At 56.3% G+C, this 15,453-nt stretch overlaps 2 protein-coding genes and 1 long non-coding RNA gene across 3 annotated transcripts; 2 read left to right on the top strand and 1 right to left on the bottom strand.

Moving 5' to 3' along the window:
• Nucleotides 1-2,601: 2,601 nt before the first annotated feature.
• ATP6V1F (ATPase H+ transporting V1 subunit F) lies at nt 2,602-5,250 on the top strand. The gene is made up of 2 exons (XM_082661981.1): nt 2,602-2,878; nt 4,782-5,250. The coding sequence occupies exons 1-2, from the start codon at nt 2,721-2,723 to the stop codon at nt 4,981-4,983; spliced, it is 360 nt and encodes a 119-aa protein (XP_082518107.1). The 5' UTR covers nt 2,602-2,720; the 3' UTR covers nt 4,984-5,250.
• A 540-nt stretch (nt 5,251-5,790) lies between these two features.
• SPMIP1 (sperm microtubule inner protein 1) lies at nt 5,791-7,884 on the top strand (the record flags this gene model as incomplete). The annotated part of the gene is made up of 2 exons (XM_082661980.1): nt 5,791-6,211; nt 7,775-7,884. 2 exons carry the CDS (start codon nt 5,791-5,793, stop codon nt 7,882-7,884), a joined length of 531 nt encoding a protein of 176 aa, XP_082518106.1.
• Nucleotides 7,885-8,073: 189 nt separating this feature from the next.
• LOC309827366 lies at nt 8,074-8,798 on the bottom strand. Its single transcript, XR_014297212.1, has 3 exons — nt 8,740-8,798; nt 8,273-8,668; nt 8,074-8,177 (listed from the first exon to the last, which is right to left on the bottom strand). It is a non-coding gene; the product is annotated as an uncharacterized lncRNA (long non-coding RNA).
• Nucleotides 8,799-15,453: the final 6,655 nt, after the last annotated feature.

Below are 15,453 nucleotides of genomic sequence, written 5' to 3'. Positions count from 1 at the left end.
GTGTCCTAACAAGGCCTCCAAGGCCTATAGGTTCAGACACCAGCCTTCCTACCCATTCATTCAAAAAGCCCCCCAGGGGCTTCCCTGGTGGCGCAGTGGTTGAGAATCTGCCTGCTAATGCAGAGGACACGGGTTCGAGCCCTGGTCTGGGAGGATCCCACACACCGCGGAGCAACTAGGCCCGTGAGCCACAACTACTGAGCCTGCGCGTCTGGAGCCTGTGCTCCGCAACAAGAGAGGCCGCGATAGTGAGAGGCCCGCGCACCGTGATGAAGAGTGGCCGCCGCTTGCCACAACTAGGGAAAGCCCTCGCACAGAAACGAAGACCCAACACAGCAAAAATTAATTAATAAACTTCTACCCCCAACATCTTAAAAAAAAAGGCCCCCAGCCCCCAGTCGGGCACTGCACCCTCCACCTCTAACCCTCTCCACAACCTCTAGTTTCCCAGGCAGCCGTGCTGCAGTTTGGGGCTCTGCCCAGGAACACCCTTGCCTCTCCACCCTCCTCATCTTCCTGGCCAACACGAAGCTTTCCCAAACCCCTTCCTGTCCTCCCAGACCTGCCCCCCAGCTCTCATACTGACCTGGGGCACATCTCTGGTTGCATTTACTACCCTCATCTGTGACCTTGTATCTGAGGGTCGGTCTCCCTCACCAGACTGTGCTCCCTGGGCGGTCCGATACAGACAAGTGTGACCAATGAGTAAATGAGCAATTGAGTAGCCAGAGCAGGGCAAAGCAGCATTTCACTCAACTGATCCCCCAATGATTCTTTGGGTAGGCCAAAGAAAACCCAACACACGTGGCCTGGCTCCAAACACCCCCTCCCCCCGCCTCTTCACTCAATAGGCTGTCTGCCTCCTGGCTCCTCTTTAAGTTTCTTCTTACCTTTCCCCTGCAAGACTCTTCTAGGGCCCACTTTCTTCTGTAGGTCTACCTCCCTCCCTGTGATATTTTTTACTCTCCCCTCAGTCCCGAGGGAATTGAGGACAGAAATTGTATTTTATCAATCTTGTGTCCTCAGCCTCTCCATGACCACATTTGCTAAATGCTGGTTGAATGAAGGCGTGTGTGATAAACGTGGCACTGTCTCAGCTCCCTACTTTACCTGACGGACCCTTTAAAGGCAGGATCCCTTCTCAAGTACCCAACCATTCGTGGCCGTTAAGGGTCAGCTCTGTGCCAGGCACTGAGCCAAGTGCTTCTACACACACCCTTCCTCGCTCTCTGCCTTCCCTCCCACCTCGCCCCCAGATGGGAGCGTTTTCCTGCAAGGTTTGCTGGCCTCCTCAGCTTCGGCTGCCCTCCACCTGTGAGCGGATGTGTTTATGGATATCCAGCTCAGCTGCTCTCCCCCAACTGCAGTATGGCCACAGGTGCTCTGCATTTAGTGCCTCTACCTCAATCCTAACGGCCTATGAGGTGGGCATAGTATTATCTGAAGAGATCACGGTCCTGAGAACTTTGGTGATGCGTCCCAAATCATACCTCTAAGTAGCAGGGTCGAGATTCAAACCAGGTATGTCCAAATCCCAGGCCCATCACAGAGATAACCACTAGACCAGACCATCTGGATGTCTCAAGTGCTCTAAACTTGCAAATCACATGCCAGATGCAGGACGCCTTTTTGTTAAAAGGGTGGAGGAGCGAGCGGACCTCTCTCCTTCGACATGTTCATCTCATACAGAGTTCACTCCCTGAGGAATGTTACTCCTGTCCACCTAGCTGCACAGGCCAGAAACTTGGAAGTCACCTGGTCTAACTTCCCAAACATAACCAACCGCAAACCCAGTTCTGTCCATTTTTGTCTCTAAATATCTCTTGACTCCACCTGACTCTCACATTCCCCATCCCCACTCCCTGGCTTCTTTCTGGCCATCACCATCTCTTACCACAATGGTTTCTCCATCTTAGTCTTACCTCCACACACAGCACGATCTCAATGCTATCGCTAAAACATAAACCTGGCCATATCATTCTCTTGCTTAAAATCCTTCAGTGGCTTCAGAACAACTCTGTCCTCAGGATAACTTCCAAATTCTTTATCTTTTCTTAAAGGCACTTATTCTCTCTAGTCCCCGCTAAGTGTTCGCACGTGCTGCTCCTCTTCCTGAGAACACCCTCTCGTCCTCACCTCTAGCCCTTCATCCTGCTGGCGGCCTTCTCTGCGCGCCCCCTCTCCCATGGGTTAGTTACACCTGATGTTTGCTTCCACGTACTTCTCACGTTTTAGCAATTGACACAGTGCTTTGTCAACGCTCTACCTCACTACAGAGTATCATCATTAACTTGCCCATCCTTTTATTAACTGAATAAATAACACTAGCTGTGTCACAGTTACATACATACACGATACAGACTCGGACCTTACTCTCGAGAACAGGTACCGTCTTTTCTTTGGCGTCTCGGCGCCTAACAGCAGTAGCCTCAACAAGTTTGTCGAACTTACCGATCGAACGCGCCTCCGAGAGACTGCTGTGCCGCGTGGACTTCTGGGAACCGTAGCTCCCCGGTTCGGACCTCCCTTTTATGGCGCAGCCGTATTCGGATTCAGGCGCTTTTGCTCTTAATGCGCATGTCCCGGGAGGCGGAGTGGTGGAACTGCGCATGCCTAAAGAGCGGGGCGGGGGGGAGGTGCGGCCGAAAAGGAGGTGCACTGCCGCGGCGGGGTTTTGGTGACACCCGGAGGCTGCGGCTGATCGTTGCCGGACTGTGAGGATGGCGGGGAGGGGGAAGCTAATTGCGGTGATCGGAGACGAGGACACGGTGACTGGCTTCCTGCTGGGCGGCATAGGGGAGCTTAACAAGAACCGCCACCCTAATTTCCTGGTGGTGGAGAAAGATACTACCATCAATGAGATCGAAGACACTTTCCGGTACGGTAGCCCGCGAGGCCTGAACGGGACCTTCAGCTGCCTGGTGGGAGCGCGGGGAGAAGGCGGGGGGCGGCCCTGGGCTTCCAGACCTTGGCCGAAGTGTCAGACCCCGTCCAAGAGGGTCGAGGAAGTCGGTCCACCTCCGCTTCCGAAAAGGGGGCCTCCGCGTCCCAAGTTCCCTTTTGGGTCTCGGTGGGACCGGAGCTATGTCGGGTCCACAAACTCCCCCCTGTCACATGACCGTGTGTCAGGAAAGAAGGGGAACAGAGCTCGTGACGGGCGGGCGCCAGCCCCTTGGCCAAGCCTGGCCCGCCAGAGCTGAGCGTCCGGAGGGTCCAGGCCCGGAGGGGGCTAGTCTCAGCTCCCCTGCAGGGGCTCCCACATTTCACCCGTAGAGCAGGCTCCGGGCATTGCAAGCACTCGACTCTCTTGCGAGTTGACACCTAGAGGAACCACACACTCAGTGAACACACGGGCAGTGGGCTCGGGCTTTCCTGTATTTTCATCTCCCTCAGAGGCTCACAATCGCCTTGTGAGGTAGGGGTTATTCCCACTTACTGGTGAGAAAATTAAGTTCAGAGAGGTTAAGGCACACTCTGTGATTCAGACGAGAGCGAGCAGGGATTTGAGCCCAGTCCCACCCTTTCTGCCTTTCTTAAGCCAGGGCTACACTCTGCCTGTGTAGCTCTCCTCAGTCGGCTTCGGAATTTCCCGTTGTCCTGAGCACAGGGGACAATATCAGGACTGTCCTACCTTCTGCTGAGACCATGCACTTCAAATCTTCCCTTCCTGTTCTGGATTAAGAGCAATAGCTTCAAAATATGGGTGCAGGCATGTCCCTTAATCCAGGGGGCGTCCTGATGGCTAGAGTTAAGGGTGCCAGCCCCCTATTCTCTCCCACACCCCTTCTCTAGGGCCCCTGTGCCAAGTCCCAGGAACAAACCACTCCCACTGTTTCCCCCTAAACAGCCCAGCCCCGAGCTACCGGCTGAGGCTGGTTCCTGCTGCCTGGGGTGTGATAGGCCCTGACCCGGGAGGCTGATCTCTGCTGCTCTCTAAGCAGTCCGGTAAAGTGACCCAAGTTGTCATGAGAGAAGGACAAATTTTACTTCAAGAATTTTCCAAGTTTCTAACCAAAAGGGATCTCAGAAATCATCAAGTCTAACCTGCCCTAGTGTCTGGCACAGAGTAAGCTGCTCAGTAAACAGTTTTTATCGAGTAAATAAATGAATGGGTGGTTGATCACAAGAAAGTAAGAGCCCAGTGTCGGGTTCTCTCTGTGTGGAAAGTGTGATTCCTTCGTTATCGATTTTCCTCTTCCTGTGTTGCGTTCTTGGCTCAGGCCAAACTTCCCCTCTGACTCAACCCCTGCCCTCATCAGCATAGACCTTCAGTGGTCTGTACAGCGCCCCCTCAACCTTAAAAAATTTAATCTGTTTTCTTTTGAAAGGTTAATGTGTTCATGTGGCTTACAAATTAATATTTAAAAGGTATATACATTGAGAAGTCACACTCCCACCCCAACCTCTTCTACTTCATTACCTCCTTCCTCCACCCCGTAACCACTTAGTTTTTTCCTTATCTTTCTTTTTCTTTATGCAGATACAAAGGGACAGATGTATATATTCTTATCCTCTCCCTTTCTTACCCGAAGGCAGCGTAAGGAATACACCAGCATGCACCCTCATCTTCATTAGCTGTTCGGTTGGGAGCCTTCCAAGCAGGGGAGGTAGAAGCCATGGCCCTTAGCTTTGGACTGAAATTGATTCTAAATAGAATGAAGAGAGTTTAGTGTAGCATCCTTGTCCATTGCACTCTCTGGATCGAGCTCGTTCCCCTCTGCAGCCCAGCCCACCAACTCAGAGTGGGCTGCCTTGGACTCCCTTCTCATCTCTCCCTACAGGCAGTTTCTAAACCGGGACGACATCGGCATCATCCTCATCAACCAGTACATCGCAGAGATGGTGCGGCACGCGCTCGATGCCCACCAGCGCTCCATTCCGGCCGTGCTGGAGATCCCATCCAAGGAGCACCCCTACGATGCTGCCAAGGACTCCATCCTGCGCAGGGCCAGGGGCATGTTCACGGCCGAAGACCTGCGCTAGGGAACTCCCCTCAGCCATGTGGCCTCTCCCCAGGCTTGCCATCAGCCCTCCTCTAAAATTCGAGCCTCTGAGTTCCAATTCCCTGCCCCTTCCCACTCCACTGAGAGGCTAGGTGAGGTGCTTCCAGTTTGCTGGGCCTCTGCCATTCAAATCAAGGCTGGTTAGGGTATAGGAAGCCTGAGTGTCTTCTCTCCATTACCTCTTCCCTGTGCTGTTATACAGTGTCCTTGTTGATGTTAAATTAAAGTAGTTCTTGCTTCTCTCCGATCTGAGGCTGGGTGCTAGAAAGGACACGTGTGCGATGAGGCTGTTGTGGGGAGGCGGTGGGGGAGTGGACTTGACTGGCAGGGATGGAAAAGGTTTTGCCAGAGATCCAGGCATAGAGGAGTTGGACCAGGAAGATTGTGCCAGGTTGGCCGTCTGAATTAAAGGTAGCCAGCTCTGGCAGGGAGGAAGGGAAGGAGGCTTGCGTCCAGTCCCCTGGCACCCCAGCTTGAGTCTGTATTGGCTGGGAGGGGACCAGACCTCAAGGGAAGGAAGCAGAAATCACAGGAAACCTGGAAGCCTGTGATGCTAGCCTGGGTCAAGCAAGAGGTTTGGGGATCAAGGCTCTTAGCCAGTGGGCCCCGGCCTGAGGCTGCCTCAGCAAGCGAGGCATGTGAGGCGCTGAGGGCATGGCCCTGTGTGAGGTGAGGCTCGGTTGCCGAGCGACCATCCCTGGGCAGCCACCTGCTGTCAGAAAGGCTCTGCTTGCTGCGCTCACCCCTCAGCTGCAGTCACCCTGGTCCTGCTCCTTCCTTCGCCACCATGTCTCGGCAACTTAACATGGACACGGTGCGGCAGAACTTCTGGAAGGAGCAGTATCTGAGGGAGAAGGTGTTGCGCTGTGAATGGCACCGCAAGTATGGGTCGATGGTGAAGGCCAAGCAGAAGGCTAAGACTGCAGCCCACGTACCCCTCAAGCTGCCCACCCTGCCCCCCAAAGCCCCACTCTCACCCCTGCCCGCCCCCAAAGCCGTTCCTTCCGAGGCCCCCAGCCCTGCCCTGGAGGCTCCTATTCAGCCAGAAATGTACCCAGTCCTGCCTGCCACCCGGGCCCTGCTGTATGAAGGCATCTCCCACGACTTTCAGGGCCGCTACCACTACCTCAACACCCGAAAACTGGACATGCCAGAGAGGCGCTACCTCTTCCCCATCACCACCAACTTCACATATGGCTGGCAGCTGGGTGAGCCCTAACCTCCCGGAAATTATTCGCCTCACAAACACAGAGCACCTGCCACGAGCTAGGCAGCGCTCTCGGCGCTAGACACACAAGGCACGTGGACACTCCTTTTGGGGACGTCCATTCTAGTGGAGGGTCCAGGCCATAAACATAAGAGCAAGAGAGGGCCAGGCATGGTGGGGGAGGGGGACAGGGCACGTGTGCGGCTTTAGACTGGACTGTCAGGAAAGGCCTCTCTGGGGACCTAAAGGCTGAGTGAGCTAAATGACGAGGAGGAGTTTGGGTTTTACTCTAAATTCGAGGGGAAGCCATGGAGAGTTTTAAACAGGTAAATGATACTGATACACTTTTTAAAAAAATATCACCCTGACTATTCTGTAGGTAATGGCCTTTTTAGGGACACGAGTAGGCTCTGGCAGGTGGCTAAGCTATCCTGGCAAGAGATGACGATGGCTTGGGCTAGGGTGATTGGCGGTAGAGCTGAAATAGATTCCAGATATGTTTTGGAGGAAGAATCAAGAGAACTTACTGATGGTTTGAAAGAGACAAGGAAAGAGAATGCAATGGCCATGCCCAGGTGTTCAGCTGAAGCAGCTACAGCAGGGGAGACTGGGGCGGGGGCAGGGCTGGGGGTGTGTGAAGACAGGTCAGTGTTGGGTGTTTTGCGCTGGAGGTGTTGGTGAGTCGGCTGTGTATGGGAGTCGCCCTATGGAGGGAGGTCAGAGCTAAAGATGCAGTTTTGGGGGTCATCAGAATATAGGTGCTCTTTAAAGCCCCGAGACTGGGTGGGCTTACCCAGGGAGCTCCAGGGCTGGATCAAACTGGAGAAGGCAGAGGACACAGCGAGGGGTAGGGAGATGGTATTGGCCAGAAGGCTGTCCATCTGGATTGAGTCATGGTCATCGGCTGGGCAGGAGAGGAGCGAAGGCAATGGTGCAGCTGGAGATGAAGAGTCCAGGTGTGGGGAAAAGAATATGCCAGGGAGTGTTGTGGGTTTTCTGGGCGATGAGACATGTCCCTTTGCTGTCTGTGGTCATGAATTTCAAGTGAGACTACTCAGTCACATGTTTTCTCCAGCTCCTGCACAGAAAAGGTGGATGGCTGGTGATAAACACAGTTGAAATTTTACCTAAAAAAATCCCCCTACTTTCCCCAGGGCCCTAAATGGGGAGGAAAGGGAGCAATTTCCAAATGAAAGCAGGAGGTGAACCCCGAAAGGGGAGCAGGAGGTAGAAAGAAGCCCTGTCTGCCCCAGAGAAGTCTAGCTCTGTCTGTAACAAGCACGGCTGGGAGTCCCACCACCCGCCTCCATGGAGGATTCTGAGGCTGGGGGAAATGCTGGCACACAGCTGACTGGCATTTGGCCATCACTGCTGATCCAGGCAGCCAGCCCAGCTCCCTGTTTCCCCATAGCCCCCACTCCTCAGAAGCACTTCTTTTTATTTTTTCACACTTACAAAGTGGATACAACACAGGCAGATTCCTAGGGTTACGCAGGCAGGGCTCCCGGGCTCTGCGAGTTCCTTTCCCAGGAATCCATTCCTGGCCTCTGACATCTTTTCCCAGGCCCCCCAGTGAAGCAAGAACTGGTCTCCTGCAAGATGTGCCGCATTGAATCTTTCTTCCGCAAGAATGGGGCCTTCGCACTGCTTGACCCCCGGGACCTGGCCCTCTGACCTTGGGCCAGGCAGTGGGCTTAGGGGAGGGAAGAAGAAATAACACACGTGGTGGGCCGAAAGTGCCATGCGTGTCTGTGTCTGGCTCTCCCCAGGCCCTGAGGCTGCGTTCCGGGCCTTTCTGAAACTACCTCTGACCTACAGGTTGCCCTCTTGCTTTTTCCTTAAATCCCCGTCTCTTTAATCGTCCCTTTGAGGATTCAGCAGTGACCAGAGAGGGCTGGGAAGAGTGAGCGATGCTCTCCAGGCGCAGGCTCCTCAGAGCCAGGGGGCCACAGAAGTTGCTGGAAGTTCTGGGTGTTCCTGTGTAAAGAGTGGCCTTTCATCCCAGATGCCAGGGAAAAGGGACGGCCACCACCCCACAAGCCTCCCCACCCGAACCCCTCACCTGGCCCCGAGGGCTCGCAGCCGCCCGGTCCTCTCCCGTTGCATTTGCTTCAGCTGCTCCCGCAGGGCGCTCCGCTGCCCGGCCGCGTCCTCCTGGGGCGGCGCCGAGCGCTGAGCGCCCGCGCCTCCCAGCCCCGGGGCTCGATGCGGCCAGCAGAGGGCAGCAGCCGGGCAGGCCGGCCCCTCCCGCTCCGCAGGTGTCATCGCAAGTGCGCGGTGCGCGCAAGTCAAAGGGACCCAGGTCGCGCCCCGTCCCCCGCCCAGGCAGGGTTTTGGCGGCCCCACCGCCTTCGCCTAGGGGTCTTGCCTGTCGTGGGAGCTGAGCCGGGCTCGGTGGGGGTCTCAAGGGATGCACGCGGCAGTGGCGGTTCCTGGCGATGCGGAGGCGTTCCAAGACCTGGAGGAGGCTTCTGTCAGCAGCCGATCGGCCGCCCCCTGGTGCCCCGCCCTCCCGGCCCGGCCGCGCACCCGGAGCCGCTGCTGCTCGCGGTCCTGTTGCCGCCGACGCCTGGCCTCACTGTGCAGCTCCAGCAGCCGCTGCAGAGCCGTCTCCTGCTGCGCCGCGCTCACGCCGGCAGACCGCCTGTCCCTGCTCGGGGACTCGGGCCAAGCGGTCTTCGAGGCTCTGGGGGCCTCGGCACCTTCCCTCCGCCCCCCGAGGGCGCCCGGGAGCCCCATGGAGCCGCCCAGCTCCTGCTCCGCGGGGCCAGGGCTTCCTCCCGGGCCCCGAAGCGAGTGCGGATCGCTCAGCAGGCCCGGATGCCCTGGGAGAGCTGCGGGGCGCTCCCGCTGCTCGGAACCACCAGTGCGTAGGGCCGCCAGCAACACCGCTCCTGGGCGTGGGAGCGGCAGCCGGGCCGGAGGCCCCGGGGGCGTAAGGGGAGCCGGCGCCCCTTCCCGGGCGGGCCCCTGCTCTCTCACGGCCGCTGCGCTCTCTCCTCTCGGGCCACCGGTCTTAACCTGCCTCAGCTGCGTGGTTCTTCCCCGCGGGTGCGCGCCCTCCCTTCCCCCAGGCTGCGGCATCCGTTCTCCCAGGGGCCTGCAGAAGCCCCCCGGAATCCCCAGGGAGCCGCCTTCCTCCCGGGGCGGTGTAGGTGCCTCTCCCCGAGCCACCGCCCAGGCTTGTGAGATACGGCTTCTGCCCTCGGAAGACTGAAGCGTCTTCACTTCCGGGCCCTGAGGAGAATCCTCGCTCTGCTCCGGGAGGACCTCCTTTCTCCGGCACTTAAGGCGACTTCCGCTTTGACTTCGAGGTGCCTCTTTGTTCTCACCCTGGGAGGCCTCCCACCTTTGACCTTCCGAGACCTCTTCCCTCAGAGCCTGAGGGGCCTCCCCGCTCTGACCCTCGTTTGTCTTCTCTCTCTTACTTGGGGGAACTTCTTTGTCCTCCCCCTGGAGGGCCTTCCCTCTCTGATCCTGAGGGGCCCCCTCTCTCTGACTCTGAGGAATCTCAATTCTTAGCAGTTTCTTTAGTTCTGCTCTCTCCTGGCCCAGGCTGCAGCTCAGCCCCTCCAGGGGATCCGGGGGTTCTGGCAGGCCCTGGGAGGGGAGGCCTGAGGGCCCTGGGGCTCCCTGAGCCAGCTTCTTCTCCTGTAGGCTTCTGGATGGTGGTTGATGGGGCCCCTGGGGCATGGGCCCTGCTAGCTCCCCGTCTTCCCTCTGGGCCAGCTCCTAGGAAGGAAGAGCACCTTTCCCGGGTTTGTGAGGGAATCCTCGTGCCAGGGCCACTTCCCCCAGGGGAGCCTGGAGACCCCAGTGGCTACCCCAGTGGGCCTCACTTCCATTAGGGCCCTTGCCCGATTCCTAAATTCGTAAAACCCATGTTATGTAGTGTAAAAGGGGCTTCAGTGATGGCCCCTTCTTCCACCTGGCTGTGGGCTTCTCACCCCTGCAGTCTCCTCCCAGGCACACCCCACCTCTGCTATCCCCAATCTGAGAGGGGTCTTGCCCAGGACGCTTCGACCCTTTCACCTTGAACTCTGAGCTTCCTGGTTCTCCAGAGCTACTGCTGGTGGTGAGGTTCAGCTCTTGTGAGCAACCTGAGGGAGAGAGACGGATGTTGAGAGCCCTCTGCTCCTGTCCCAGGCCCTCACACACATCCCACAGCACTGGAACCAAGAAGCCTAGGGAGTCCCCAGCACGTGAGGGGATGTGGTGGTGGGGTACCCTGAGGGTTGGTGTTGGAACTTCAAGGCTGTCGCGGTTCATCATTCCACCTTTATTTACACAGCCTGCTATGTGCCTGCTTCTCAGGCTTGCCTGCCAGCAGCAGACCCCATCTTCCTCATCCTCCCAGCCAAGGACCACCTCCAAGGAACCTGCACACCCTCTTCCTCAAAACCGCCAGGGGAGGCCCAGGAGCAGGAAGGGACTGGTTTCCAGGCTCCTCAGTCCCTCATAAGGACACCCGCGCTTTGTCCTTGTGTGCCTGTCCAGCCCCACAACATGCACCTGACTTTCCTATTATTAAGGCTAATCCTCTTTAGCTCTTCCTTGGTTTCCGACAGCAAAACCAAATGAAATTCAAGAAGTGGAATTTTAGGCCAGAGGCTAGCCTAAAAACTGCAAGTCTTCATAATTAACGAAAGGAATCTAAAAAAAGATATGAAATGTCGCTGCTCCTTTGCAGCTGTGGAGGAAGGAGCATCGTTTTGCATCCATAAAACTACTTAGAAGAACCTGATCTCGTAAGGTCTTAAATTGAGAACTCTCACAAGAAATGCCATCTTTATGCAATATGGACACATGAACATTCATAACAGTAACCAAATGGGAATGTTCTCTGTGAAAACAAATCTGTCTTTTGAAGGGTTCTGAACAAAGAGGTCTGATAAAACTCCCAAGCCTTCAGAAATTATTGCCATGAACTGTGAAAATAACCTCCAACCCTGTCCCTCTGTAATTCTGATCTGTTGTCTTACTAGATCATTTATTTCACCGGTTACAATGTTGTGATGGATGTCTCCCATCAATGTATTCCCAAGAGATAATATACTTGTAAAAATTTTTCTGTCAATCAGAAAATAATCATCGGCACTTTCCTCTTCTCTCCCATGCATGATGTCACAATTAAAAGCTTATGACTTTGCTAGGCTAATTATTTAACAAATCATTTGACAGCCTGTTTCATTTAAATTAAATTAACAGGCCCAGGGCTCACAGCATCCATCCCACTGAATTCTAATTGCCTGTTTATTGTCACACCCTCTCACTAGGCTGTGATCTCCTCAGGGATGAGGACAACTGACTGGCCAAGTCTCTTTTGTGCCCTGTATCTCCCCAGTGCCTGGCATGAGGGTGGCAGCTAGGCAGCTTGGAGCTGCCATTCCATTCCCTCCTCGCTGGAGGACAGGGAGGACAGACAGTCATTCCCAGCACTTTCTCCTCTGAGCCCCAGCTTAGCTTCAGAATCCTCCTGGACACAGTGCCTGAGACAGCTGGCACCAATCAGGTGGAATTGCTGTCCCTGGGTGCCCCTGGCAGCCCACAAAAAGGTATGAGGCAAAGAATAGGTGAGGATGGACTGGAATCCTGGGACTTGGGGTGAGGGCTTCCCCGCTCCTCCCAACCTAGGCTGGCCACTCCAGCCCAGGGGCTCCTGTTCTCCTGGCTGTAAACCCCTGCTGTCAACGTACCAGATGTGGGCCCTTCTGCAGGCATGCCAGGGCTCTCCCACCTTGGGTCTGCAGCAAACCTGGCTTCAGTCAGATCCAGGGCTGATGATGGGTCCTTTGCCAGCCCCCTGCAGGAGTGCAAAGGCTGCCTCAGGTGCACCTCTTGCATCTGGGCTCCGATTGGCTGGGGGCAGCCTGTCTGCCAGACTCCTCACCCACAGCAGGCTGCGGAGCCTTCCCACCCCAAGATCGAAACTCAGTCCATGGAGGCCTTCCCCACGCCTGCACCCACCACTGGGTTCCAGGAGCTGGAACTCAGGGTTACCCTGTCCAGAGGCTGTGGGGCAACCACATGGGTACAACTGAGTGAGAACCCCAGGAGGATCTGGGGGCCCGAGGAGGGGTCGCTGGGCAGGGCTGTGGAGGGAGACGGGGCAAAGGGTCCAGTGTTTGGTCACTTTGTGTGGCAACACGGAGTGGACAGAATTCCCTGGGAGACTCACCCCTCCAGAAGCTGACGGTCCTGGCTCAGGGAGTCCTCAGCCTGGGGCGATGGGCACAGCCTGGAATTCTGGAAGGATTGGGGGGGGGTACCCTAGTCTACAGGGCATCATCCCCCAATGTGGCAGGCAGCCTCTACAACAGCCCCCAGTGATCCCTCCTCCTGGCAACTGTGCCCTTGTGTGACACCCCCCCCCTTCCCCTCCAAGTGAAGGAGCTTGGAAATGGATCCCTCCTGCCCACTGAAGCCTTCAGATGAGACTGCAGTCTTGGCTAAAAGTGTTGGCTGGATACTTCCTTAGTGGTCATGACTAACACCCCTCCTGCTACAAGCTACTAACCTGCCCAAAGGGCCTCAGGCAGTTGGTGGCTGAGCCAGGACTCGAGGCACATCCTAGTTCCCAGTCACCACAGCACCCTCCTTCCTAGAAGGGTGGGACCAGCCACCAGCCCCGGAAGGAGGGGCCTGGGGCTGGGGCTGCTCAGGGTCTCATCTCCGGGGCACCCTGGGCATCAGTGCCTCTGCCCTCTGGGCACCGCCAGGCCTGCTTTCCTCCCTTGCTGCAGCCATGTCTAAAGGCTTCTAGGTGTCACCACGCTGTTGATTTGACCAAGATAGTTCACTGTGGAATGGTAGCAAGCCAGAATGGTCCTGTATGCCAGGCATGGTGCTAAATCCTTTACACAGATGAGTTCACAATCCTCCCAGCAGTGCTCTGAAAAAGAGCTATTATCTTCCCCATCTTGTAGCTGAGGAAACAGGCTTACGGTCCACAGGGAGCGTCAGAGCAGAGATTTGAACCCAGATCCATCTGTCTCCAGAGCCCACATTCCTTCCACTTCTCAACCACTACAAGTGCCCCAGTGTTTCACTGACACCCCTGCCCTCAGCCACACCCCAGCTCACCCCACTCGTCCGCCGCTCAGAGCCCCCATCCGTCCTACCACGGGGCTTGCTGCACTGGCTCCACGCACACTGGGCCCGGTCCCTCAGACCGCAGAACTGGGCCCAGGGGGGCCAGGAGACGCCCAGCCCCGCCCCGGTCAGCAGCTCCAAATCCCACAGGAGCTGCAGGAAGGTGGGGTGCCAGGATGTGAGCGGGCACGCACCCTGCGCTCTGCCACCCTCCCTGGCCGACGACCGCCTACCTGCTCCTGGGCCCGCCGGCTCCGCTCCATCTGCAGCAGCACGGTGAGCAGTTCGAGGCCTGAGGGACAGGTCCGGCCGTCTCCCACATGGGGAGGCAAGGTGGAGTCAGACCCCACGGAGAGCCTGCCCCCTCGTAGATGGTGCCCTGTCACCCTCACCTGTTGCAGGGCAGCCCAGAGCTGGCCCAGGCCTGCAGGGCACCGGAAGAGGTGCTGGTACAGGGCCAAGGCCTGCTTGGGGCTACAGGGGAGCCCTAGGCCCCCAGGTGTGGCTGCCTGCTCCATGGGGCAGGGGGCCAGGGAGGACGTCCACCCCCCTCCCCTCCCCCAGCTGCTCCTGGAGAGAGGAGGAAGATGAGGAGCTGCGGACAGGCGCAAGGAGGAGACAAAGGCTCCTGGGCTCAGTAACGTGGGGCCCTGACATCTGAGCCAGGGCCTGGGCCTCAGCCAAGTCTCAGAGAAACCTGACTCTGATGCAGGTTTCTCGGCCACGTGGGTGGCAGTGTGAGGTGAGGACTGTGGCCCTGATAGAGAGCGACGTGTGCGCATGTGTTTGCAGTCCCAAATGAGCATCTATTTTATACATACGGTTAGCCCTTAAGCAACGCGGGGGTTAGGGGCCCAACCCTCCTTGCAGTCAAAAATCCACATATAACTTATAGTCTGCCCTCCATATCCGAGGATTCAACCTACCTGGGATGGTGTAGTGCTGTGGTATTTACCATTGAAAAAAATCTGAGCATAAGTGGGCCCGTGCGGTTCAAACCCGTGTTGTTCAAATGTCAAATGTATATCTGAAGCTTGCAACTGCATTATATGGTATGTGATATATGCCCAATACAGGCAGCAGCTCCCAACAACTAACTGTATGCCAGGACACAAAATGCTGCGTACACGTAATCCTTCCTTGAAGCAACTCTATGAAGTAGGTGGTATCGTTTTCATCCCCATTTCACAGAAAAGAAAACCGGGCCCCAGAGAGTAAGCTGTCCTACCTAACACATGGCACTGTCTCCCTCATCTGGGGACAGACAGCACGAGAAACAGGCTCTGGGAAAATGTGGTCCCGAGTGTGAGTAGTAACACGCTTCCCTAGTGCTTGCTCCAAGCTGTCCATGCTCTGTTTATTCTCCGCAACACACGAGATACAGCAGATGAGGACACAGTTTGTAGAAGTAACGACAAGGGGAGGGAACAGGCATACGTGATGGTCTGTAGTCTTCGCATCCCCTGCCGTCATGAGCAGCCTGGCCTGCCTGCCGCTTTGTAACCGCTCCATGAAAGGGGCCCCAGCAGAAGCAGGCTGAGGAAGCAGGCTGGGGCGGGGGCGGGGGGGGGGGGGTTGGTTCAGCCCAACGCCCTCCCTTCACTCCCTGTTGGAATACCAGGGTCCCCCCAACCCCAATCTTTAGCTAAGGTCCCTAAGAAAACCAAGGTCACATAGCTGGTAGGTAGCAGAGAGAACTCAAAATACAGTTCTCTTTGAAAAGAGACTTTTCTTGTCAAAGAAAGAGATTTTTTTTTTCCTATTTCAAAACCCACGTTCTTTCCCCTATAAGGATGTCTTTGAAAGTCACATGTGTGTCCCCTGCCCACATGTCCGTCAGGGGTGGGTGTAGCTGCGAACACACGAGGGATACATGCATGTGTTTATCTGGGTTTTTGAGGGGTGTGTGTGTGTGTATTTCATCACATGTGTCTGTATGTCATCACAGAAACATTGTCTCTCCTGTTCCCCACCCAGGCGTGGGGTCCTTGTGTCACCAGCTCTTAGGGTGGCCCGGGAGGTGCCTGAGTGCTCAATATCCCCAAGGAAAGGGGGATGCCATGTGGGCACTGAGCCCCTTCCCAGTGTTCCTCAGCCCCTGCAGGATTCCACCTGGATCCACAGAGAGCCCCACAGAGGGCCGCACACGGG

The sequence above is a fragment of the Grampus griseus genome (genome assembly GCF_964374135.1).
Source record: "Grampus griseus genome assembly, chromosome: 9".
NCBI lineage: Eukaryota > Metazoa > Chordata > Mammalia > Artiodactyla > Delphinidae > Grampus > Grampus griseus.
This window is presented reverse-complemented; position numbering and strand designations above follow the sequence as displayed.

Coding starts and splice junctions, on each gene's coding strand:
- ATP6V1F (XM_082661981.1), top strand. CDS start 2,721: ATGGCGGGGAGGGGGAAGCTAATTGCGGTGATCGGAGACGAGGACACG. Junction 2,879..4,781: donor GAGATCGAAGACACTTTCCG/GTACGGTAGCCC, acceptor CTCTCCCTACAG/GCAGTTTCTAAACCGGGACG.